The sequence below is a fragment of the Ochotona curzoniae genome, unplaced genomic scaffold, assembly GCF_017591425.1.
Source record: "Ochotona curzoniae isolate NIBS_2020 unplaced genomic scaffold, NIBS_Ocur_1.0 contig_1014, whole genome shotgun sequence".
In the NCBI taxonomy this organism is placed as follows: domain Eukaryota; kingdom Metazoa; phylum Chordata; class Mammalia; order Lagomorpha; family Ochotonidae; genus Ochotona; species Ochotona curzoniae.
Window position 1 is genome coordinate 37052062 of NW_024464920.1, and position 20503 is coordinate 37072564.

General features: G+C 50.3%; 1 protein-coding gene and 1 non-coding gene across 6 annotated transcripts; both read left to right on the plus strand.

Moving 5' to 3' along the window:
- Positions 1-3957: 3957 nt before the first annotated feature.
- Positions 3958-20275, plus strand: PAN2 (poly(A) specific ribonuclease subunit PAN2). Of its 5 annotated transcripts, none has more exons than XM_040983642.1 (26): positions 3961-4110; positions 4648-5034; positions 7642-7811; positions 7946-8066; positions 8194-8271; positions 8635-8902; positions 9305-9650; positions 9872-9968; positions 11964-12083; positions 12273-12392; positions 12755-12883; positions 13017-13216; positions 13326-13462; positions 13586-13692; positions 13907-14005; positions 14112-14185; positions 14289-14454; positions 14739-14882; positions 15004-15063; positions 15650-15740; positions 16759-16916; positions 17024-17167; positions 17276-17455; positions 17571-17664; positions 19145-19342; positions 19677-20275. In XM_040983642.1, exons 2-26 carry the CDS (start codon positions 4753-4755, stop codon positions 19712-19714), a joined length of 3621 nt encoding a protein of 1206 aa, XP_040839576.1. In that variant the 5' UTR covers positions 3961-4110; positions 4648-4752; the 3' UTR covers positions 19715-20275. The 5 variants fall into 5 exon arrangements, with proteins under 5 accessions (XP_040839613.1, XP_040839576.1, XP_040839595.1 ...); XM_040983661.1 differs by having other exon boundaries at positions 14289-14436; XM_040983651.1 differs by having other exon boundaries at positions 13329-13462.
- Positions 11328-11483, plus strand: LOC121164088. The gene has a single exon (XR_005885010.1). It is a non-coding gene; the product is annotated as a small nucleolar RNA SNORA57 (small nucleolar RNA).
- Positions 20276-20503: the final 228 nt, after the last annotated feature.

Sequence of the window (20503 nt, forward strand, 5' to 3'; positions counted from 1 at the left end):
GGCACCCATATGAAATCCCGGCGCATTCAAAGTGAGGACTTTAGGCACTAAGCCACCGCACCGGGCGGCCCAAAAATAAATCTTAAAAGCTGAGAGATGGAAGGTGAAAAGGAGGAGGAAGAAGTAAAGCCACCAAGGATGAGACAGGAGGGACAGGGTGAGTTGGAGGCCAAAGGCTCTGCCCTTTTGTTTCACTTCCTGGTGTTGCAGGAGTTGGGGAGGAGGCAGCGTTGATAGGGGTAACTGTGGGAGGATTGTGTGAACAGGAACCTCTTCCAGGGCTCATCTGACCTGGAGCTGCAAGGAGCACTTGACGTCACCAGGGCCTCAACCGCTATGCAAATCACACCCTCAGGACTCTCCTGCGTAGGCCTTTCCAGCTGGAAGCCCGGGTTCCAAAACCAGCTGAAGATTGCCTAGGTGCTAATCCCACACTCACTCTAGGTCAAGTTCTTACTCTAAGCATTTAGGGTTAACCTGGTAATTCTCACAATTCCGCAAGGTGGAGACAATTATGATCCGCATATTACAGATAACGAGATTGAGATTCAGAAAAGCACTTTTCTTTCTTTTTTTTTTTTTGTTTTTGTTTTTGTTTTCAGATAAGCACTTTTCTAAACAGTTACAGCAAGGGAAAAAGCGAGATGTCTTCCACCTGCTGAGTTAGTCCCCAAATGGCCGGTGCTGGGCCAGGTTGAATCCAGGAGCTAGGAGCCTTCATCCAGGTCTCCCAGGTAGGTACAGAGGCCCAAGCACTTGGACTGCTTTCTCAGACCATTAGTAAGGGGCTGGATCATAAGTAAAGTAGCCAAGACTTGAACCAGCGCCTATATGGGATGCTGGCACTGCAGGTAGTTGCCTAACATACTACCCACAGTACCCTAGATAGGCAGTTTTCTGGAGAGCTACTAACTGGCTAGAATTTCAGTGTAAACAATCCACCTTCAGTCTGAGCCTGCATTTATATATGTATACACACACACATTTTAATTGTATTTCTTTTAATTGTAATTTTATTCATTGGAAAGGCAGAGACAGAGATCTTCCATCCTCTGGTTAACTCTCAAAATCCTACAGCACTTAAATCAAAGCTGGTATCCAGGAATTCGGTCCAGTCTTTCAAGTGCGTGGCAGGGGCCCAAGGATTTGAGCCATCACCCCCTGCTTCCTATGGTGTGCCTTAACAGGAAGCTGGAATTGAAAGCAGACCTGAATCCAAGTACTCTGACAGGATGATGTTTCTAGTAGTGCACTGGCACTGAAGGCCCGCGCCGGTCCTGCAATAATCTCTGCATTATCCTGGATACTGTGAGGAGACACAAGAACATCTTTGCCTTATAGGTTATGTTGTCCAAGTGTCTCATGAAATATGGAGTCTGTTTCCGTTGGAGACCCAGATACAGAGATGTCTCAGAGTGTAGAAACTGCCTAGGTCTCTGAATACTCCCCTTTTTAAGGAAAAAAATATATACATTTTTTTTGGGGGGGGGAGGAGGCAAATTTATAGAGAGAAGGACAGAAAAATCTTCCATCCACTGGTTCATTCTCCAAATGACCACGGTGGCTGGAGCTGAGCCAAACTGAAGCCAGAACCAAAAGCCAGGAATTAGTTAGTTTCTTTTTTTCTTTCTTTTTATTTTTTTCTCTGTTGCAGACAGAAAAGTTTATTTGTGAAGGGACCAGGTGAGCAGGGAAGAGAAAAGAGAGGGGAAGCACCTCCCAAGAGAAAGCCGGGAGGTGGGGTGCCTCTCGAAAGAGGAGGAGAGAGAGAGAGACATCAAAGGCCTTTCTGTTTTTTTAAAGATTTATTTGTTTTTATTGGAAAGGCAGATATACAGAGAGGAAGAGAGACAGAGAGGAAGAGAGACAGAGAGGAAGATCTTTCATCTGATGGTTCACTCCTCAAGTGACTGCAACGGCTGGAACTCAGCCAATCTGAAGCCAGGAGCCAGAAGCTCCTCTGGGTCTCCCACGCAGGTGCAGGGTCCCAAGGATCTGGGCCGTCCTTAACTGCTTTTCCAGGCCACAAGCAGGGAGCTGGATGGGAAACAGGGCCACTGGGATTGAACCAGTGAGCATATGGGATCCAGGTGTGTGCAAGGTGAGGACTTTATCCATTACACTATTGTGCTGGGCCCTAGCCAGGAGTTTCTTCTGGGTCTCCCACAGGGGTGCAGGGTCCCAAGGATCTGGGCCGTCCTCCAGTGCTTTCCCAGTCCATAAGCAGGAAGCTGGATGGGAAGTGGAGTTATTAGGACATGGACCATCACTCATGTGGGATCCAGCACTTGCAGTGGATTAGTCTGGTGAAACACCATGATGACCTCTCAGCACTCCCCTTTTTGTTTGATTTCTTTTTTTTTAAATTAACTGTTTTAATTATTATTTTTATTGGAAAGGCAGATTTACAGAGAGAAGAACAGACAGAGACAAAGATCTTCTGTCCACTAATTCACTCCCCAAGTGGCTGCAATGGCTAGAGCTGAACTGACCTGAGCTGATCTGAAGCCAGGAGTGAGGAGCCTTCTCTGGGCCTCCCATGTGTGTGCAGGGTTCCAAGGCTTGGGGCTGCCCTCTACTGTTTTCCCAGGCCACAAGCAGGGAGCTGGGTGGGAAGTGGAGCAGCCAGGTTATGAACCACCATCCATATGGGATTTTGGCACATGCAAGGTGAGAACTTTAGCTATCAAGCCACCGTGCTGAGCTGAGATTTCCTCTGAGAGTCCAAACTCCCGTATGCTGGTTCACTCTTCCCAGTGCCCTCTAGTCCTCACTTGGGGCCAAAGCCAAGACCTGGGAACTCCATCCAGGTTTCCTGGCTTGGGTGGCAGGAACCTAGTAACTTGCAGCATCCCATGGAATCTGCATCAGCAGGGAGCAGTAGTTCCGCATGAAGCCAGGTCTGACACCCAGGCACTCTGATACAGAAGGTGTGTGTTTGAACCACTAAGCCACACTCTCCCCTTGCAGGATTCAGCACTCCAAGGACCTGTGATTGGAGGAGTTTGAGAGACTTTCAGTTCGGATGTTCTTTTTTTTTTTTTTTGGAGCTACAGCTTCTGTGAGTCCTAGAGAAGTCTACATTCTTAGATCTTTTAAAGGAGTTCTCTTTAAATCCTGCATCAGCCTGCCTGCATAGTCTTTAGGAACTAACACAAGCTGAGCCTTAGAGCCTACCCAGAGCCTTTGCAAAGCCCTCCAAATTCACAGTTCTGCCCCTGCATGCCTCAGAATAACTGCTGATGGTAAATTGACGGTAACTGGTGTGGTGTGGTGTGGTGTGGTGTGGTGTGGTGTGGTGTGTGTGTGTGTGTGTGTGTGTGTGTGTGTGTGTGTGTAAGACAAGCACCTCAGCTCTTAGGGGCCCACCCCACCCCCAGCTAGGGAAATTTCACTATTCACTGGGAATGTTTCGAGGCCTCTTAGAGGGGAGCATTCACAGCTGGGAATTTTGGATGGATGCTTCTAGAAGCATAGAAATATGCCCACTCGGGCTGGGTCAGGAGCTTGGCTCCTGCTTCCTTTTTTCTCCTCTAAATCCACATACGAGAGGAAATACCAGCGAGTTTCGGGGCGACAGGGTCAGAGGGAGTGAAACGCCTCTCAGTATCCCCGCTGAGGAGGCTAAGCCGGGAATGCCCAGGAGTCACCTGCCAGCACTGGGCCGCAGATGCCCCTTAGTAGACTGATTTTCTGAAGTCAGAGAAAACCTAACTAAGCTCAGCTTCAAAGTCTAGAGCAATTTATTGTCAAATCAGACTCAACGATAAGAGTGGCTTTCACTGACATCAAGCCAACTCAGCGCCCGCCTCCGTTTGTCCCCAGCGGCCCACCGTAACTTGGTTTTGCCCCGCTTTTGCGTCACACGCCTTCTGGCGCAGCCCACAGTATCTAGCTTCTTCTGATTGGCTTAGATGCGCTCTCCGTTCTTCCTGATTGGAGGAGGATACTGTTGAGCCCGCTCTCCACCAAGGTAGGTTGAGCCGGAGGCGCGCGGGGAAGAACTGGCGGGGGAAACTGGAATTTCCCACAGAGCTGACGGCGCTCGCACTCCCACTGCTTGTTGTTAATTCCACGCTCTCCAAAAATATCGGCCGTGGAGAAATCTTGGTAATGACCCATCCCCCGCAAGCATCCCGGGAACACGCCTGACCCTTGCATCTCATCTCCTCTCCCCGCCGCCGGGGGAGAATTGTGGGTAACCGATTTCCCAGGTTCCCCGGAGAATTCTGGGTAGCTCCCCGTGGCTTTCTCCTCCCCCTGCCCCCACCCCGATCGTGGGACATAGACCATTCTGGTTTTCCCCAGAGAATCCTGGGTAACTCTTGCCTTGGATTCTGGGAAACTGACTTCACCTGTACCTCATACCACCCAGCCCCAGCTCCTTTAAAGCCCCCATCAGTCACCTGATGTCCCAGGGTTGAACTAGACCACCAGGGCAGGTCTGAAGGGAGAAGGAAAAAGGAGCCAAGGAAATGAGGACTCGGGTTGGTTAGTGGGACGGTGAGAAGTAAGAGGGCCAGTGGGAGGAGAGGAAGGGATAAGTGTTCTTGCCCTCCCACCCCGTTTTGCTTGGGAATCTCATTCCTTCTGCCTACCTAGGACCCAGGTCTGCCCCTGAGTTGGCTCCCTCTCTTCCCTTCACAGGCCAGAATGTCCACTCGAGGCCCACTGACGCTGGGCTGCTGAAGATTGCATCTAATCTAGTGGCCAGGGAAGGGTGTGAGCCGGGGCTTGTGGGCCGCCTGCATCATGAACTTTGAGGGTCTGGACCCTGGGTTGGCAGAGTATGCCCCGGCCATGCATTCCACCCTGGATCCTGTCCTGGATGCCCACCTGAACCCAAGTCTGCTGCAGAATGTGGAGCTGGACGCCGAGGGAGTGGCCCTGGAGACGCTCCCTGTGCAGGAGTCCATGCACATCATGGAAGGTGTCTACTCGGAACTGCACAGCGTGGTGGCTGAAGTGGGCGTGCCTGTCTCCGTCTCCCACTTTGACTTGCACGAGGAGATGCTGTGGGTGGGGAGCCATGGGGTAAGGACACCGGTGTGGTCGGAAGTCTCTGGTCGTAGACCCAGGGTAGCTGCTGGGCCAAGAGCTGGGAGTGAGCAGAGGGATGAGCATTCTGTGGCTGGGTTGCTACTTGCACCCCACAGAGGGCCCAGCAAGGCGTTACACAGGTGCTCTCTCTCAGAAGGTGTCCTACATTGTCTAATCTCTAAATCTGACCTTTTTTTTTTTTTACGATTTATTTATTTTTATTGGAAAGTCAGATATACAGAGAGGAGGAGAGACAGAGAGGAAGATATTCCATCCAATGATTTACTTCCCAAGTGGCCACAATGGCCGGAATTGAGACAATCCGAAGCCAGGAGCCAGGAGCTCCTCTGGGTCTCCCACGCGGGTGCAGGTACCAAGGCTTTTGGCCGTCTTTAATTGCTTTCCCAGGCCACAAGCAGGGAGCTGGATGGGAAGCAGGGCTGCTGAGATTACAGCTGTCGCCCATATGGGATCCTGGCACTTCCAAGGCAAATATTTTAGCCGCTAGGCTACCATGCCAGTCCCAAATCTGACTTTTCAATAAAAATAAGTAGATTTTTTTTTTAAAGTAAATCTTTTAAAGAAAAAAAGGGATTTTTTTCTATGTGACATACAGAAAAGTTCAGTAGACAACATCTAGGTACAAAGAATAAAGCTGAATAAAACAAAATCCTTTCCCTTGAGGTGTTTACAAGACAGGCAGGGGGAAAAACACCCAAGCAGATAGACCCACATCACCAGATGCTGGGTCAGAGAGTGGCCTGACTTCACTTCCCAAAGTGGTGCCTGAGCTGAGTTTTGAAAGAATAGGAATTAAGGGAAGGAGGCAGGAAAAGGATGAATAGACTCCCAAGATATGACAATGTGATGAGTACCAAGCGCAGGAGGTATAGGCAAGTAGAATTTACTAGACTTGAAGCTAAAGAGCTAAAAGCTCAACCATTGCTTGTTGAGCTGCCCACTGGATGCCAATCATTGCTGTAAGGCATAAGCTTGCAATGAGCAGCAAACATACAAAAAGACACATATAGTATCAGCAGAAGTTGATCTGTGCTCAAGACAAATACTGTGCAGTTAGGGAGTTGAGATAGGAGGGGTGGGAGATGATACTCTTTCACATCAGGAAATGCCTCTCAATAGAATCACTTTAAATAGAAAACTGGATCCAGACCAAATGACCATTCCAGGCTCTCAAGGGAAAAGCTTGTAGATCCCTAGAGGGGAGAACCTTCTAGGGATCTGTGTGCTCTGTACAGAGCTTAGACTTGGTCATCTCAGATTTTTATCTGGAAGGACAAGGCATGGCTTGCCTCTGGGTGGAATGCTGCAGTAGCTGGAGAGGCTAAAGAGGAGGGAGCAGGACGGTGAGTTCACAGGCTTTTGCAGCAGTTCAGGCAGCTCACCTATAATGCGATGAAGGGGGTGAGGTGGGTATTGTGTCCCGGCAGGTTAAGGTGTCGCTTGGGACTCCCACATCCTGTATTGAAGTGCCTGGGGTCCAGTCCTGCTTTTACTTCAAATCCAACTTCCTGCTAATGCGTACCCCAGGGGGAGCAGCAAATGATCGCTGAAATATTGATTCCCTGCCACCCACTTGGGAGACTTGAAACTCCTAGCTCCTGGCCTTAGCCCAGCCCAACCCAGCACTGACTGTTACAGGTATTCTCAGAGTGAACAAGCAGATGGGAGACCTCTCCGTTGCACCTGCTCCCCCCTCCAAAAAAATAAGACAAAGGCCGGAAGAAAGCATTGTAAACATTTGAGAATTATTCAGGGCATGAGATAAACTGGACTTGACTACAAGTATATAGTTTAGTCAACTGAGTGGAGTAGGCAATCTAGAGAATACACTAGAGAAATGGGGTCAGAGTAGCGGGTTTCATTTAGAATGTAATGAAGTTGAGGTTCTCACGGGCTGTCCAAAGAGAGATGTTCAGTGGGCATTTGGACGTGGAAGTCTGAAACTGAGTTAGAGAACGAAGTAAGGATCTGTGACCTTCAAGATGTGGGCCTTAAACCTTGGGTGTGGAGATTGCCAGGAACCCAAGTAGAATGAAAAGACAGCAGGCTGAGGGAACTGCTGTGTTTTTCGAGAATAGTCAGAAGGGAAGAGAGCACTGGAGGACAAGATAGGAACTCAGAGTTGCGGGAGAAACCAGGAGTGAGTGACCTCGTAGACATGAGAGGGAGAATGACTTTCACCTTGGTGTTTTCCAGCCTGTGCCTCAAGCACCCCTTGCCTGACTAGTAGTGAGTAAACGTGGCACATCAGGAAGCCAACTGGATGTTGGGCGATTGGGAATCACGTTCCTGACTTTCTGGACACTCTCCTAACCAACTAAGCCATTATCCATTTGCAGGTTCACTGCAGGATTAATTAGAGAATTTCCAAGTGTATTTTGTAATATGTTAAATATGCAACAGTATTAGCAGTTTCTTGATTGCACAGATGACTGGTCCTGTGCTTTATGTGGGAGTTGCCCCTTGCCAGAAAGGCCAGGCCAGAGAGGAGGAAAGTTGAGTGATACCCAGTTCCTGGCCTGCATTGGGATTTCCCTGCACCCGTGCTATTGTGCACCTGTCGTCTCTTTCTCCTTCCAGGGTCACGCCACCTCATTCTTTGGCCCAGCCTTGGAGCGCTACTCATCCTTTCAGGTCAATGGCAGCGATGACATCCGGCAGATTCAGAGTCTGGAGAATGGTATCCTTTTTCTCACCAAGAACAACCTCAAGTACATGGCCCGTGGGGGGCTCATCATATTTGATTATCTGTGAGTGTCTCTTTTCGTTCTGGACTGGAAAAGAGGAAAACTTCCTTCACGGGATGGGAAGGCTTGGGCCCGGCAGCCCCGTGGGAGGCTTTGGTCCCTTAGCTGCCCCTGCCGTCCTCCTTACCCCTACCCAGGCTGGATGAGAGCGAGGACATGCACAGTCTGCTGCTGACCGACAGCAGCACGCTCCTCATCGGTGGGCTGCAGAGCCACATTCTGGAGATGGATCTCAACACCGTACAGGAAACTCAGAAGGTAGAGGCCTGGGGCAGGCGCAGCCCACGTAGGGAGGCCAGCAAGGGTGGGGGCCGTGAACTTTCAGTTCCCTGGGTCTGTAGGCAAGTCCCTCCATCCCATTGGTCTGTCCTGCTTCCCCCTCCAGTACGCCGTTGAGACACCTGGAGTCACAGTCATGAGACAGACGAATCGCTTCTTCTTCTGTGGCCACACATCGGGCAAGGTCTTCTCCCCACAGTGCCCTGTTTCCCCAGGTGTTCCATAGGCTTCTGCTCTCCTGCCATCCCAGCTGTGGGGAGAGAGCCTTGCGGGGGAGGGGGAGGAGAGTGGCAAGGAGAGTGAGGTCACTTCCTGCTCAGTGATGTGAGAGTGTATGGTCGTTGCACTGCCTTGTATTTTCTGCCATGACTCAGTGTCCCGTGGGGCCGGAGGATGACCATGATTGCTCATGGACATCTCTCTCTGGCTTCTTCATCTGCTGCTTCTGTGTTCTCCCTGGCCATGTCCTAGTACCATTGGTCCCACTGGCCAGGGCCTCCCAGGCTTAAGCAGGTTGCAGGTAACAGACCTGCTGTCTCTTCTTTAGATTTCCCTGCGGGACCTGCGCACATTTAAGGTGGAACACGAGTTCGATGCCTTCTCAGGGAGTCTGTCAGATTTTGATGTGCATGGCAATCTGCTGGCCGCCTGTGGCTTCTCCAGCCGCCTCACTGGCCTGGCCTGCGACCGTTTCCTCAAGGTGTACGACTTGCGCATGATGCGTGCCATTACACCGCTCCAGGTGCACGTGGATCCTGCCTTCTTACGCTTCATCCCCACGTATACTTCCCGTCTCGCCATCATCTCGCAGTCAGGTATGCAGGGGCTGTCAGCCTTGGTGGGAGAGGTCTGCAAGCCAGGGAGTGGTTGTTACCAGGACAAGCAGTTTCCCAGAAACCTCTCTGTGTGGGGAAGAAGTAACCTTCCATTGGGTCCCATGGTCTCACTGTGGTTTGGACAAAGATTAGAGCTTTTATTTTTTCCATGGGGGTGAAGAACACAGGAGAGATAGGGACAGACAGATTTCCTCTCAGAATGGCACTCTGCTGGTTAGGAAGCCACCCGCTGGTCTATGCAAAGGAGTCTCTAGACTCTGTGTCTCTAGATGGGGCTTGGGATGCCTCTAGCCTTGGTGTCAGGGCACCTGGGTAGGGAGGGCGTAAAAGGAGGGCTCCTTTCATGCCCCAGCACTTACTGAGCTCTTTCTTCCCTCTTAGGGCAGTGCCAGTTTTGTGAGCCTACCGGCCTGGCCAACCCCGCAGATATCTTTCACGTGAATCCTGTGGGCCCTCTGCTCATGACAGTTGACGTGTCAGCCAGCAAGCAGGCCCTGGCCTTTGGGGACTCTGAGGGCTGTGTGCATCTCTGGACCGACTCCCCCGAGCCCTCCTTCAACCCCTATTCTCGGGAGACGGAGTTCGCCCTGCCCTGCCTCGTAGACTCCTCGCTGCCTCCCCTGGACTGGAGCCAGGACCTGCTGCCCCTCTCCCTCATCCCGGTGCCCCTCACCACGGACACACTCCTTTCCGACTGGCCTGCTGCCAACTCCGCACCAGCCCCCAGGTTGCACCTCCCATGAAGGCCTAGAGGGCAGGGGCGGGAGGAGGGATGGGACTGAGCTGCCCAGATTTTCCACCAGTCCTGATATTACCCTCCTCCCTCCCTCCCTGCTTAGTGTTTCCCTTCAGGGTTTTCTGTTTTTTCTAGAGCCTTGGGGTTGGGAGTGAATGGGTGGACAGTGTGATTCTTTAAACCCCCAGAAGTATACTGGATTGTGATTACAGGCGAGCTCCCCCCGTGGATGCAGAAATCCTGCGCACCATGAAGAAAGTGGGTTTTATTGGCTACGCCCCCAACCCCCGTACCAGGCTGCGCAATCAGGTGTGTGCAGAGGGGACAGTATCGGCCCCACCGCAGCCTGCTGGCATGTCTTCCTTGTCCTTTGCTAGTCTCCTGCTTTTAGATAATGGGTAAAGGCCTTTGGGGGCCTATACAGAACTAAAGCAGCAGCAGTGGGTGTTAGGGAGGAAGCAGAGGCTTAGAAAATGCAGTTCCAGCTCTTAGAAAGCTTAGTGCTTGGTTGGTGAAGCAGAACTAGAGCAGCAGTGATTTCCATGCTACTGTTGAATGCTAAAAGAATGTTCTAAGCAAACATTCAGTGCCAGAGATGCCTGGAGGGAAATTGTTACTCAGGCCTGGGAAGATCGCGAGAAGGCACCTTGGAGAAGGTGGATACCGAGCTGGAACAGGCACAAGACAGCCATGGTCAGTCAAGTTGTAAGAGGCATAAATGCAGAAGGCATGGCTGAGGACACCAGCCTGGCTGCAGCAAACTTGACATTGAGACACCAAGAGATTGACGGTTAGAGAGAGCCTGCTGGGAAGCTGGGAACACCACGTGTGGTAGATGTGATGCTAGGGGAGCAGCATTGTGGGAGGCGTTTCCTGATGTGAAAGAGTATCATTTCCCACCCCTCCTATCTCAACTCCCTAACTGCACAGTATTTGTCTTGAGCACAGATCTACTTCTGCTGATGCTACATGTGTCTTTTTGTATGTTTGCTGCTCATTGCAAGCTTATGCCTTACAACAATGATTGGCATCTAGTGGGCAGCTCAACAAGCAATGGTAGTGGTGAGCTAGATGGAGTGAACACAGCACAGAAGCTGTTACACTTGGCCAGCTGTGATGAAACAGAAGTGGCACTGGGGAGAAAAAGGAGGCTATGGAGTAGACACTTAGCATAGCAGCTGAGGTGCTTGCGTCTCACCTCGGGGGGCTTGAGTTCAGTTCCCAGCTCTGGAGTAGATGCTTATCCTAGAAGCTGAGGCTCTGGTGTCCAACTCTGGCCTCCTGATAACACAGCCCCAGGAGGCACTGGGATTGTGCAAGTAACTGGGTTTTTGCCATGCATATGAGAGACCTGGGCTGAGTTCCTGGCTCCTGGCCCTGATTCCCTGGGGTCTAGTACTGGTCATAATGAACATTTGGGGGATGAATCTGGATGGGCATTCTCTAACTCTGTTTCTGGCTCTCAAATCTTAAAAAAATAAATGAATAAATAATAAAGCAGACAGAATGCCATGAAAAGAGGTAACTTAGGACCTAGTGACTTATTTCAGTTTTGAAATAAAGGTGAAGGAGAAGGCAAAGAGGTTAAGACTCCAACATGAGGGAGGGCAGTGAAGAAGTAAATTTGCCTCTGTTTGGGCTGTTTGTTTTTGGGTAAGGCTTGGGGACCCTCCTTTTCTTGGCGGGGACCAGGCATAAAGTGCCACTCCCATTATGCATGGAGACAGAGGAAAAGGGCCGTGATCCCCTCTGTGTCATGTCTTCAGTGCCGGCTGCTTCCCATCTGCGGTTCTATCTGTTCTATCTTCAAGCGCCAAGACAAGGCAAAAAAAAAAACAAAAACAAAAACTCTCTCAACCCAGATGTTTCGAAGAATGGAACTTGCATTATTTTTAACATATTGTTTACCCAATACTATGTCAATTAATTCCATAATGTTGTATATTGATACTGAGGCCTTGTTGGGGCTTTTAACTGACCGGATCTTTACTCTGTTAGACCTATCTTCAGACCATAGAAGGTCTCCCCAGGAGGCCACTGAACTTATCTGGACAATAAGACACTGAACTTTATGCTAGGCATGTGTTTGCAAGCAATGAATCTCAACTGAACTTGAACTATGGTTAAGCAGCAAGGTGGAGGAATCCACCATGGGGGGAGGGATATGGGGAGGGGTGGGGGGAATCCCCAGCGCCTATAAAACTGTACTACATAATACAGTGTAAGCAACAATAAAAAAAAAAAAAAAAAAAAAAAAAACTCCAACGTGAATAACCCTTCTCTTTTTTTTTTTTCAAACTCAAGATTCCTTATCGACTCAAGGAGTCAGACAGTGAATTTGACAACTTCAGTCAGGTCACCGAGTCACCAATAGGCCGGGAAGAAGAGCCACACCTGCACATGGTCTCTAAGAAATACCGCAAGGTGCCACGGGACCCCATGGCAGGTGCCCTGGGAGGGAAGCCCCTTGTGAAAAGACCAAAAGACTCATTCAGAGGCCTTCATCCATCTCCCCGGGTCAGGGAGGGAGATTGTGGGCAAGGCTGTGGCCACTGGGGAGACTTGGGCACTCTTAGGACCTCCTCGTCCCTACTCAGACCATGTCTATCTCAGGTGACCATCAAATATTCCAAGCTGGGGCTGGAAGACTTTGACTTCAAACACTACAATAAGACTCTGTTTGCTGGGTTAGAGCCTCACATCCCCAATGCCTACTGCAACTGCATGATCCAGGTGAGGGTTGGTATTGTCATGGTCAACTGGACTCACTGCCCTTGCTTGCTTCCCTGGCCCTCTCCCCTCCCAACCCCCCCGAGCCCTTCTTTTTCTTTTCCCAGCCCAGCCTGCTTCTCCCGGCCGCCTTTCCCCCTTCTTTCTTGCCCCATGACCTTCAAATCTGCTCTGAGCTCTGCTGCTTGGGGCTGGCCCCCATTCCATATTCTCCATTAGCTCCCATCACCTCCATGTCTCTCCTCTCATCTGTATTCTCTATTAGCCCCTGTCACTTCCGTGTGTCCTCCTCCTCCCCTCTATTCTCCATCAACCCCCGTCATCTCTCCACTGCTCCGGCAGCACCAGTTCTGCTCTCCACACAGGTGCTCTATTTCCTGGAGCCTGTGCGCTGTCTCATCCAGAACCACCTTTGCCAGAAGGAGTTCTGCTTGGCATGTGAGCTGGGCTTCCTCTTCCATATGCTAGACCTCTCTCGAGGTGATCCTTGCCAGGTGAGTGCCTCAACACCTGGGGCACTTTAAAAGGAAAGAGGGCAGGTGGACAGCAGGCTGGGGTACTACAGTGCCGCTGCTCCTTGCCAGCCCCAAAGAGAAAATGACCCCTTTGCTTCCAACCTGCTTGCAGGGCAGTAATTTTCTTCGAGCATTCCGCACCATTCCCGAGGCCTCAGCCCTCGGTCTGATCCTGGCTGACTCAGATGAGGCTTCAGGCAAGGGCAACCTGGCCCGACTCATCCAGAGGTGGAATCGCTTCATTCTCACCCAGCTCCATCAAGATATGCAGGAACTGGAAGTGCCCCAAGCATACCGTGGTGCTGGAGGCAGGTACGGGATCAGGGCAGGCCCGGTCTGGACAACTGTGACAAGCCCCCTTGCACCTCAGTGTGGGTCTCCAGCACCCTCCGTGTGCCTCTTTCACCCTCCCCACTCTTAGCAGCTTTTGCTCATCGGGGGACTCTGTCATTGGGCAGTTGTTCAGCTGCGAGATGGAGAACTGCAGTCTGTGCCGCTGTGGCAGTGAGACCGTGCGCTCCTCATCCACACTGCTCTTCACACTCTCCTACCCCGAGGGTAACCACCACGGGGGTCTCCCCTGCAGCCGGGAACCTCCTGGGAGGGAGCAATGCCTGGTGGGGTAGGTGGTTAATTGGGGTAGCGAAGAGAGCCTGGAATGAAGCACCCGTCTCTCCTCAGATAAAAGTGGGAAGAACTACGACTTTGCACAGGTGCTGAAGCGCAGCATCTGCCTGGAGCAGAACACGCAGGCCTGGTGTGACAACTGTGAGAAGTACCAGCCCACGGTGAGCAGACTCTGGCACCAGACTTGCCCCACCACACAAGAGACCTAGCTACATGCTCATCCAGGGCTGGCTGCGTCAGCACTGCCACCCAGGGCATCTCTTGGGACCTGGGAGGCAGAGGGGGTTCCCACGTCTAGGGCAGCATGCCCAGGTTTGCCGGTCCCGTGCAGGGTTCTTTTCCCTGTAGGATTCCTTGTTTGTTTTGTCCTCTCAGATTCAGACCCGCAACATCCGCCACCTGCCAGATATTCTTGTCATCAACTGTGAGGTCAACAGCTCCAAAGAAGCAGATTTCTGGAGAGTGCAGGCTGAGGTGAGGACCAGTGCTGGGAATGGGACTTTCTTAGAGAGTCCTTTCTGCTTTCTCCCTCCTCATCTATGTTCCCCCAACAGTCAGATGTGTTTTCCTTTGGGTTCAGGTTGCCTTCAAGATGGCCATCAAGAAGCACGGTGGCGAACTCTCCAAGAGCAAGGAGTTCGCCCTAGCTGACCGGTAGGTACTGTCTTGTGGTTCAGAAGATGGGCTATGCCAGTGACTGCCCTTGTCACCCACTGGGTCTCTTCAGGACACGTCTACAGTACCTTTGTCCCCACAGGAGGGAGGTAGGGAGTCCTGAAGGGGTGCTGCTGTGTCCCTCCATCGAGGAGCTCAAGAATGTCTGGCTGCCTTTCTCCATTCGCATGAAGATGACCAAGAACAAAGGGCTGGATGTTTGCAATTGGACTGATGGGGATGACATGCAGGTTGTTGAAAAACTGGGGGTAAGGAGGGTAAGGGACAGAAATGAGGGTTCGGAGGTGGGACAGAAAGTGAAGCAGAATGGGAAACGGTGGCATTCAGTAAGGGAAGAAGAGGGGAAGAAGGCTCGTAATTACATCTGTGAGCTTTTCCAGAGCAGCTCCTTCAGCAATGGGAGTCAGATAGAAAGGAGATAACCCGTCCTGGCTCCCTATCCCCTAGCCCCCTACCCTCCAGCCTCCGTCCCCATTCCCCTTCCTTCACCATCCTTAAACCTAGCTTAGCAGCCCGGGTGCCCCCCTCACAGTGGGGCCCAGCCAGAGCAGAGGAGGAACACGGTGTCTGTGTCTATGACCTGATGGCTACTGTGGTCCACATCCTGGACTCGCGCCCAGGGGGCAGTTTGGTGGCTCATATCAAAGTGGGAGAGACCTACCACCAGCGCAAGGAGGTGAGTGAGGGGGACCAGGGTAGGGACATCCCTGGGGATGGCCACAGTGGAGCCCCACCCAGGTCTCTGGCTAGGTCTGACATGATGGTCCTGACGTCTGTCTTTCTCTGGATCTCCACAGGGAGTTACTCACCAGCAGTGGTATCTCTTCAATGACTTTCTTATTGAACCAATTGATAAGGTTAGTTACAGCACCTTTTTTCCACCTTTTCTCCCCCCCTTCCCCAGCATCCTCATCCTTAGGACTCTTAAAAAAAGCCAGGTCGATTGTGGCTGCCATGATGGCTCAACTGGCTAATCTTCCACTTGCAAGTACCAGGATCCCATATGAGCACTGGCTCATCTCCCTGCTGCTCCACCTCCAGTCCAGCTCCCTGCTTATGGCCTGGGAAAGCAGTAGAGGATGAACCAAAGCCTTGAGACCCTGTACTCATGTGAGAGCCTGGAAGAAGCTCTGGCTGTTGGCTTCAGATCAGCTTAGCTCTAGCTGTTGTAGCCATCTGGAGAGTGAATCAGCAGATAGAAGATCTTTCTCTCTGTGTCTCCTTTCTGTAAATCTGCCTTTCGAATTAAAATAAATGAATCTTATTTAAAAAAAAGGAAAAAGAAAAAAGCCAGGCTGACTGTATAGGGTAGGGTCTTCAGGAATGAAAGAAGTCCTGGCAGGGTTAGAAATATAGCACCTCAGTCTTGGGCTGTCTGCTTGGGGAAAAGGCATAGGGGATGGGGAAAACACACAAGCCAGGAGTGCTTTTTCTCTTTCACAGCATGAAGCTGTTCAGTTTGACATGAATTGGAAAGTACCTGCTATCCTTTATTACGTCAAAAGAAATCTCAACTCCAGATACAATCTGAACAGTAAGTGGCAAGACCCAGTGGTCGGTTTAAATTGTACTTTTTAGGAAGAGATCTGGGTTAGTATTTTGCATTGATAGCCAGCGTTAATATTTCTGGGCATAGGAAAGAAATTTCTGTTTAGTATTTTAAGCATGAAAAAAATTTTTTGATGTTGTTTATTCATTTATTTGAGAGGCAAAGAATGACAGTTGCCTTCTGCTAATTCATCCCCCAAATGACCACAATGGCCAGGGCCAGGAGCAGAGAACTCAGTCCAGATTTCCTGCATGGCTACTGCACCAGCATAAAGCTGACATCATCCTGAGCCAGGCAGCAAACCCAAATACTCTGTTACGAGAGGCAGGCATCCTATTTGGCTGCCTCACTGCTTGCCCCAGATCTGACGTTCAGAAGCTGGAGGTCCTGAAGGTGGAAAAGTGTGATGGGAACGATGTAGGTTATTATATGGACTCTAACCATTTTTATATCCAAGTGAAATTCTCTCCTTTTGGAGATATGCTCCTTATTAAGTCCCTCATTTGGTAGCTTGAAATCATAATTTCTGTTGCAGGTTTTTCTAGATTTTTCAAATAGGCAAAAATCCAAGTGCAAGTCTTGTTCTTGTATGTTGTCTAAATTGTTAAGCATATTTCTTTCAAAAATTAGTTTGTTTGAGAGACACAGAGACAGGCCCCTCTCCCCATTTGCCCTTGATGCAAGAACTCAATCCAGGACTCCCATGTAGGCGATCAGGGACCCTTTCTGGAGTGTGCCCCTTTCTCGAGTCAGCCCCAGCAGGACACCGGAACTAGGGACTGAAACAGACCCAGGCATTCCTAGAGGGCTCCACCAAATGTGTGTCATTGTTTGTTCCTAATTTTCTGATGAGCCCTACTCTGCTCATCAGATATAACCCTTGCATTCACATGCGTTTATTATGAAGGGATCACAGTGTAGAACCAGAGTCAGCCACCTAGGCCTTCTCTGCCCTGGTCCCTTCCATGGTCCAGCCCTCTGTCCTGTCCATTCTCCCTCACAGTAAAGAACCCAATTGAGGCCAGCGTCCTGCTGGCGGAAGCCTCACTGGCCCGGAAGCAGCGGAAAACACACACGACCTTCATCCCATTGATGCTGAATGAGATGCCCCAGGTTGGAGACCTGGTGGGCCTCGATGCTGAGTTTGTCACCCTCAATGAGGTAACCAAGACCAAAAAAGTTAACACACTGGAACAGAACTCTGAGGATGCTAGGAACTGTTAGTTAGCATTTCTCTGGTTTCTTTATCACCTCTCCTTTTCATGCAGGAAGAAGCAGAATTACGCAGCGATGGTACCAAGTCCACCATTAAACCAAGCCACATGTCTGTCGCAAGGATCACCTGTGTTCGGGGCCAGGGACCAAATGAGGGTATCCCCTTCATCGATGACTACATCTCTACCCAGGAGCAGGTAACATCCTGGGGATGTACAAGGAAGGCAGACCTGTACCTATGGGTGTGTGAGGGGAGGGGACTGCACCTTAACTCCTAGGTGACATGTCCTGTCCTCCATCCCTAGGTGGTGGATTACTTGACTCAGTACTCGGGGATCAAGCCAGGAGACCTGGATGCCAAAATCTCCTCCAAGCACCTCACCACCCTCAAGTCTACCTACCTAAAGCTGCGATTCCTCATTGACATTGGTGTCAAGTTCGTGGGCCACGGACTGCAGAAGGATTTCAGGGTCATCAACCTCATGGTTCGGACAGGGGTCTCTTTTCAGAATCCTTTTGGAGGGCCCCTCAGGGAACATACTGAGCTTTAAGTGAATGGGAAATGAGACCTTGAGTGTCCCACTGTTTTGTTCCTGCCAGGTACCCAAGGACCAAGTACTGGACACTGTGTACCTATTCCACATGCCCCGGAAACGAATGATTTCTCTGCGATTCCTTGCCTGGTACTTTCTGGGTGAGTCACTGTCTCATGGACAGCCCTGGTGCTCATTCAGACTGCTGCAGGGTCCCAGGGCAGTGGCAGGGTCCCTGAATTCATAGTGAGAATTACCAAGGGATTTTAAATAAATGCAATAAATATCTTGAATACTGTTTTTTTTTTTTAAACTGGTTGCACCATTTTTATTTACATTATGGCCATGTTACTTTGTTCATTCAATATAGAAAAATAGGAATACATTCATAATCTTTTAATTTGTAATTCAACCCTGTAAAATATTGGCTATTTTTGTATTGGGTATTCTACCCAGTTAGAAAAGAAGGAAAAATGAACTGACAGTTCTTGCTGGGTCATATTGGTGATATCCTACTGATCCTTTTTTTTTTTTTTTTTTAAAGATTTATTTTTACTTTTATTGCAATGTCAGATATACAGAGAGGAGGAAAGACAGAGAGAAAGATCTTCTATGCGATGATTCCCCAAACAGCCACATGGCCAGAGCTGAGCTAATCCAAAGCCAGGAGCTAGGAGACTCTTCCTAGTCTCCCATCTGGGTGCAGGGTCACAAAGCCTTAAGCCATCCTGACTGCTTTCCCAAACCACAAGCAGGGAGCTGGATGGGAAGAGGGGCTGCCGGGATTAGAACTGGCACCCAGGCGCCCATATGAGATCCTGGCACATTCAAGGCGAGGACTTTAGCCACTAGGCTACTGCACCAGGCCCCTAATGATCTTTCCAAGCAAGATCTTAATTTAAAAAGACTTTAAACTGTGTTGTAGAAATTGTTTATTTTTTCTTTAAGAAAACTGTTAGAGTAGATACTTAGAGATCTCTGCAATCCAAGAGAGAATGTACTCCTCACAGAGGGATCAGCTCTGCAGAGATCGTGGTGGCCCCTTCTGCACTGCCTATGTTCCTGGGCCTGGCAATACTGGGCTAAGGACAGGGGCCGTGCGTGCATGATAATGCTGCAGAAGTCCATACCTAAAGGGGGTTGGGTTTTTTTAGAATAGTTAGATACTTTTTTGATGAGTTTTTTTATTATTATTATTGGAAAGGCAGAGTGACAATGAGAGGGAAATAGAGAAGTCTTTGATCCATTGGCTCACTCCTCAGATTGCCTGAACAGACGGAGCTGGGCCAGGCTGAAGCCAGGACCAGGAGCTTCTTAGCGCCTCCCACATGGGAGCAGGGTCTACTGCTTTCCCAGAAACGTTAACAGGGAGCTGGGTTGAAGTGGAGCAGCCAGGACTCAAGCTGCCACCAGTGGCGCTGCAGGCAGCAGCATAATCCGCTATACCGTGGCACTGGCCCCAACGTGGGATTTTTAAATTTGCATCAGTGTCCCCTTTGTACTAGGGAAGGTGTCCGACTCTTTCTCTGTGGGTAATCTCTTGATGTCTTTGAGTGATGGGAGGGAGGGAGGGGTAGGGGAGTGCTATGTTCTGCCTCCCTTTGCTAAGTCCCACCCTGCCCTACCTCTGCCTACCCCTAGACCTGAAGATTCAAGGGGAGACCCATGACAGCATCGAGGATGCCCGCACAGCCCTGCAGCTCTACCGCAAGTATCTGGAGCTGAGCAAGAACGGCACCGAGCCCGAGTCCTTCCACAAGGTGCTCAAGGCCCTTTATGAGAAGGGCCGGAAGATGGACTGGAAGGTGCCCGAGCCCGAGGGCCAGACGAGTCCCAAGAGTAAGGCCAGGCCAGGGAACTGTGCTGGGCTGGGGCTGAATGCAGGCACGGAGGGAGGTTAGGCGAGCCACCACAGTAATAATGATAAACACTGGTAACAAGACAAGACCAGCCTTACCTCTCGCCTCATGTCTCTAACGTGGTCAGCACAACTGCCAATGAGACTCACTTATTATTGCTGAGTTTCTCCGTTAGTCCTGTTATCCTCCTCAGGTTAGTTCTAAAATGTTGGGGACGGGCCACGCTCTCTTCTCTGCTGTTTTTTCCTCCACGGGAGTGTCCAGGTGTGTGTCCCCTGACTGAACAGTCCTGCCCTTGGTTTTGTCTCTGGCAGATGCAGCAGCTGTCTTCTCCTCCGTGCTGGCACTCTGACCTGCCCTCTCCTGTCAGCTTCCTCTGGCTCCAGAACTGGGAGATGGCCTCCAGGGCTGGTTCTACCCTGTCCGCTTCCAGAACCGGATCTGCTCAGGGTCCGCAGATGGTGCTATTCATTCACAGAGCCGGAATGCAGCAGAAGCATTGCAGGGGTTCTAGGAATCGGGTTCCTGCTTTACCCTTTCTGAAACAGTGGGCAGATACCGAGTCTTGATACACCGGGTACTGAGTTGTCAGCTCCTAGCTGGCTAGGGACTGAGGTACCAGACAGGGACAAGGGGATATAATAGCAGCTGCCGACTGAGCTCAAGTCTTCAACCGCCCGAGGGATGCCTCGGACAGACCAGCATGTTGAACCTGTGTGAACCAAGAAAACAAGAGTTGCCAATACCATTGCCAAAAGGGATTTCTTATCCCAGACCAAGGTCAGCTGCTGGCCTCATTCCTGCCAACAGCAGGCAAGCATCTGTCTTCCATCTACTTCCTGTCTCAAGTGTGTGTTATTTTTTTAATATTCTGTCTTAAACCGCATGTTTTATAAAATAAAAAATGAAAATATTGTGTAATCATGTCTCATGAGAGAAATGCTTTTGTTTTGGTTCTGCAACTGAAGCTTCTTATTAACAATGGGAAAAACAAAGTTTTCAGTCTCCATCTGGGACTGTGGATAAAACTTTGGAGTCTAAAGTTAGGATCTGCAAGGAGTCTAACTGTTCCTTCCTGGGTGCTACTGGGTCTCTGCTGTGGATTCGTAGCCCCCCTAAGATCAGATTGCTGGAAATACAT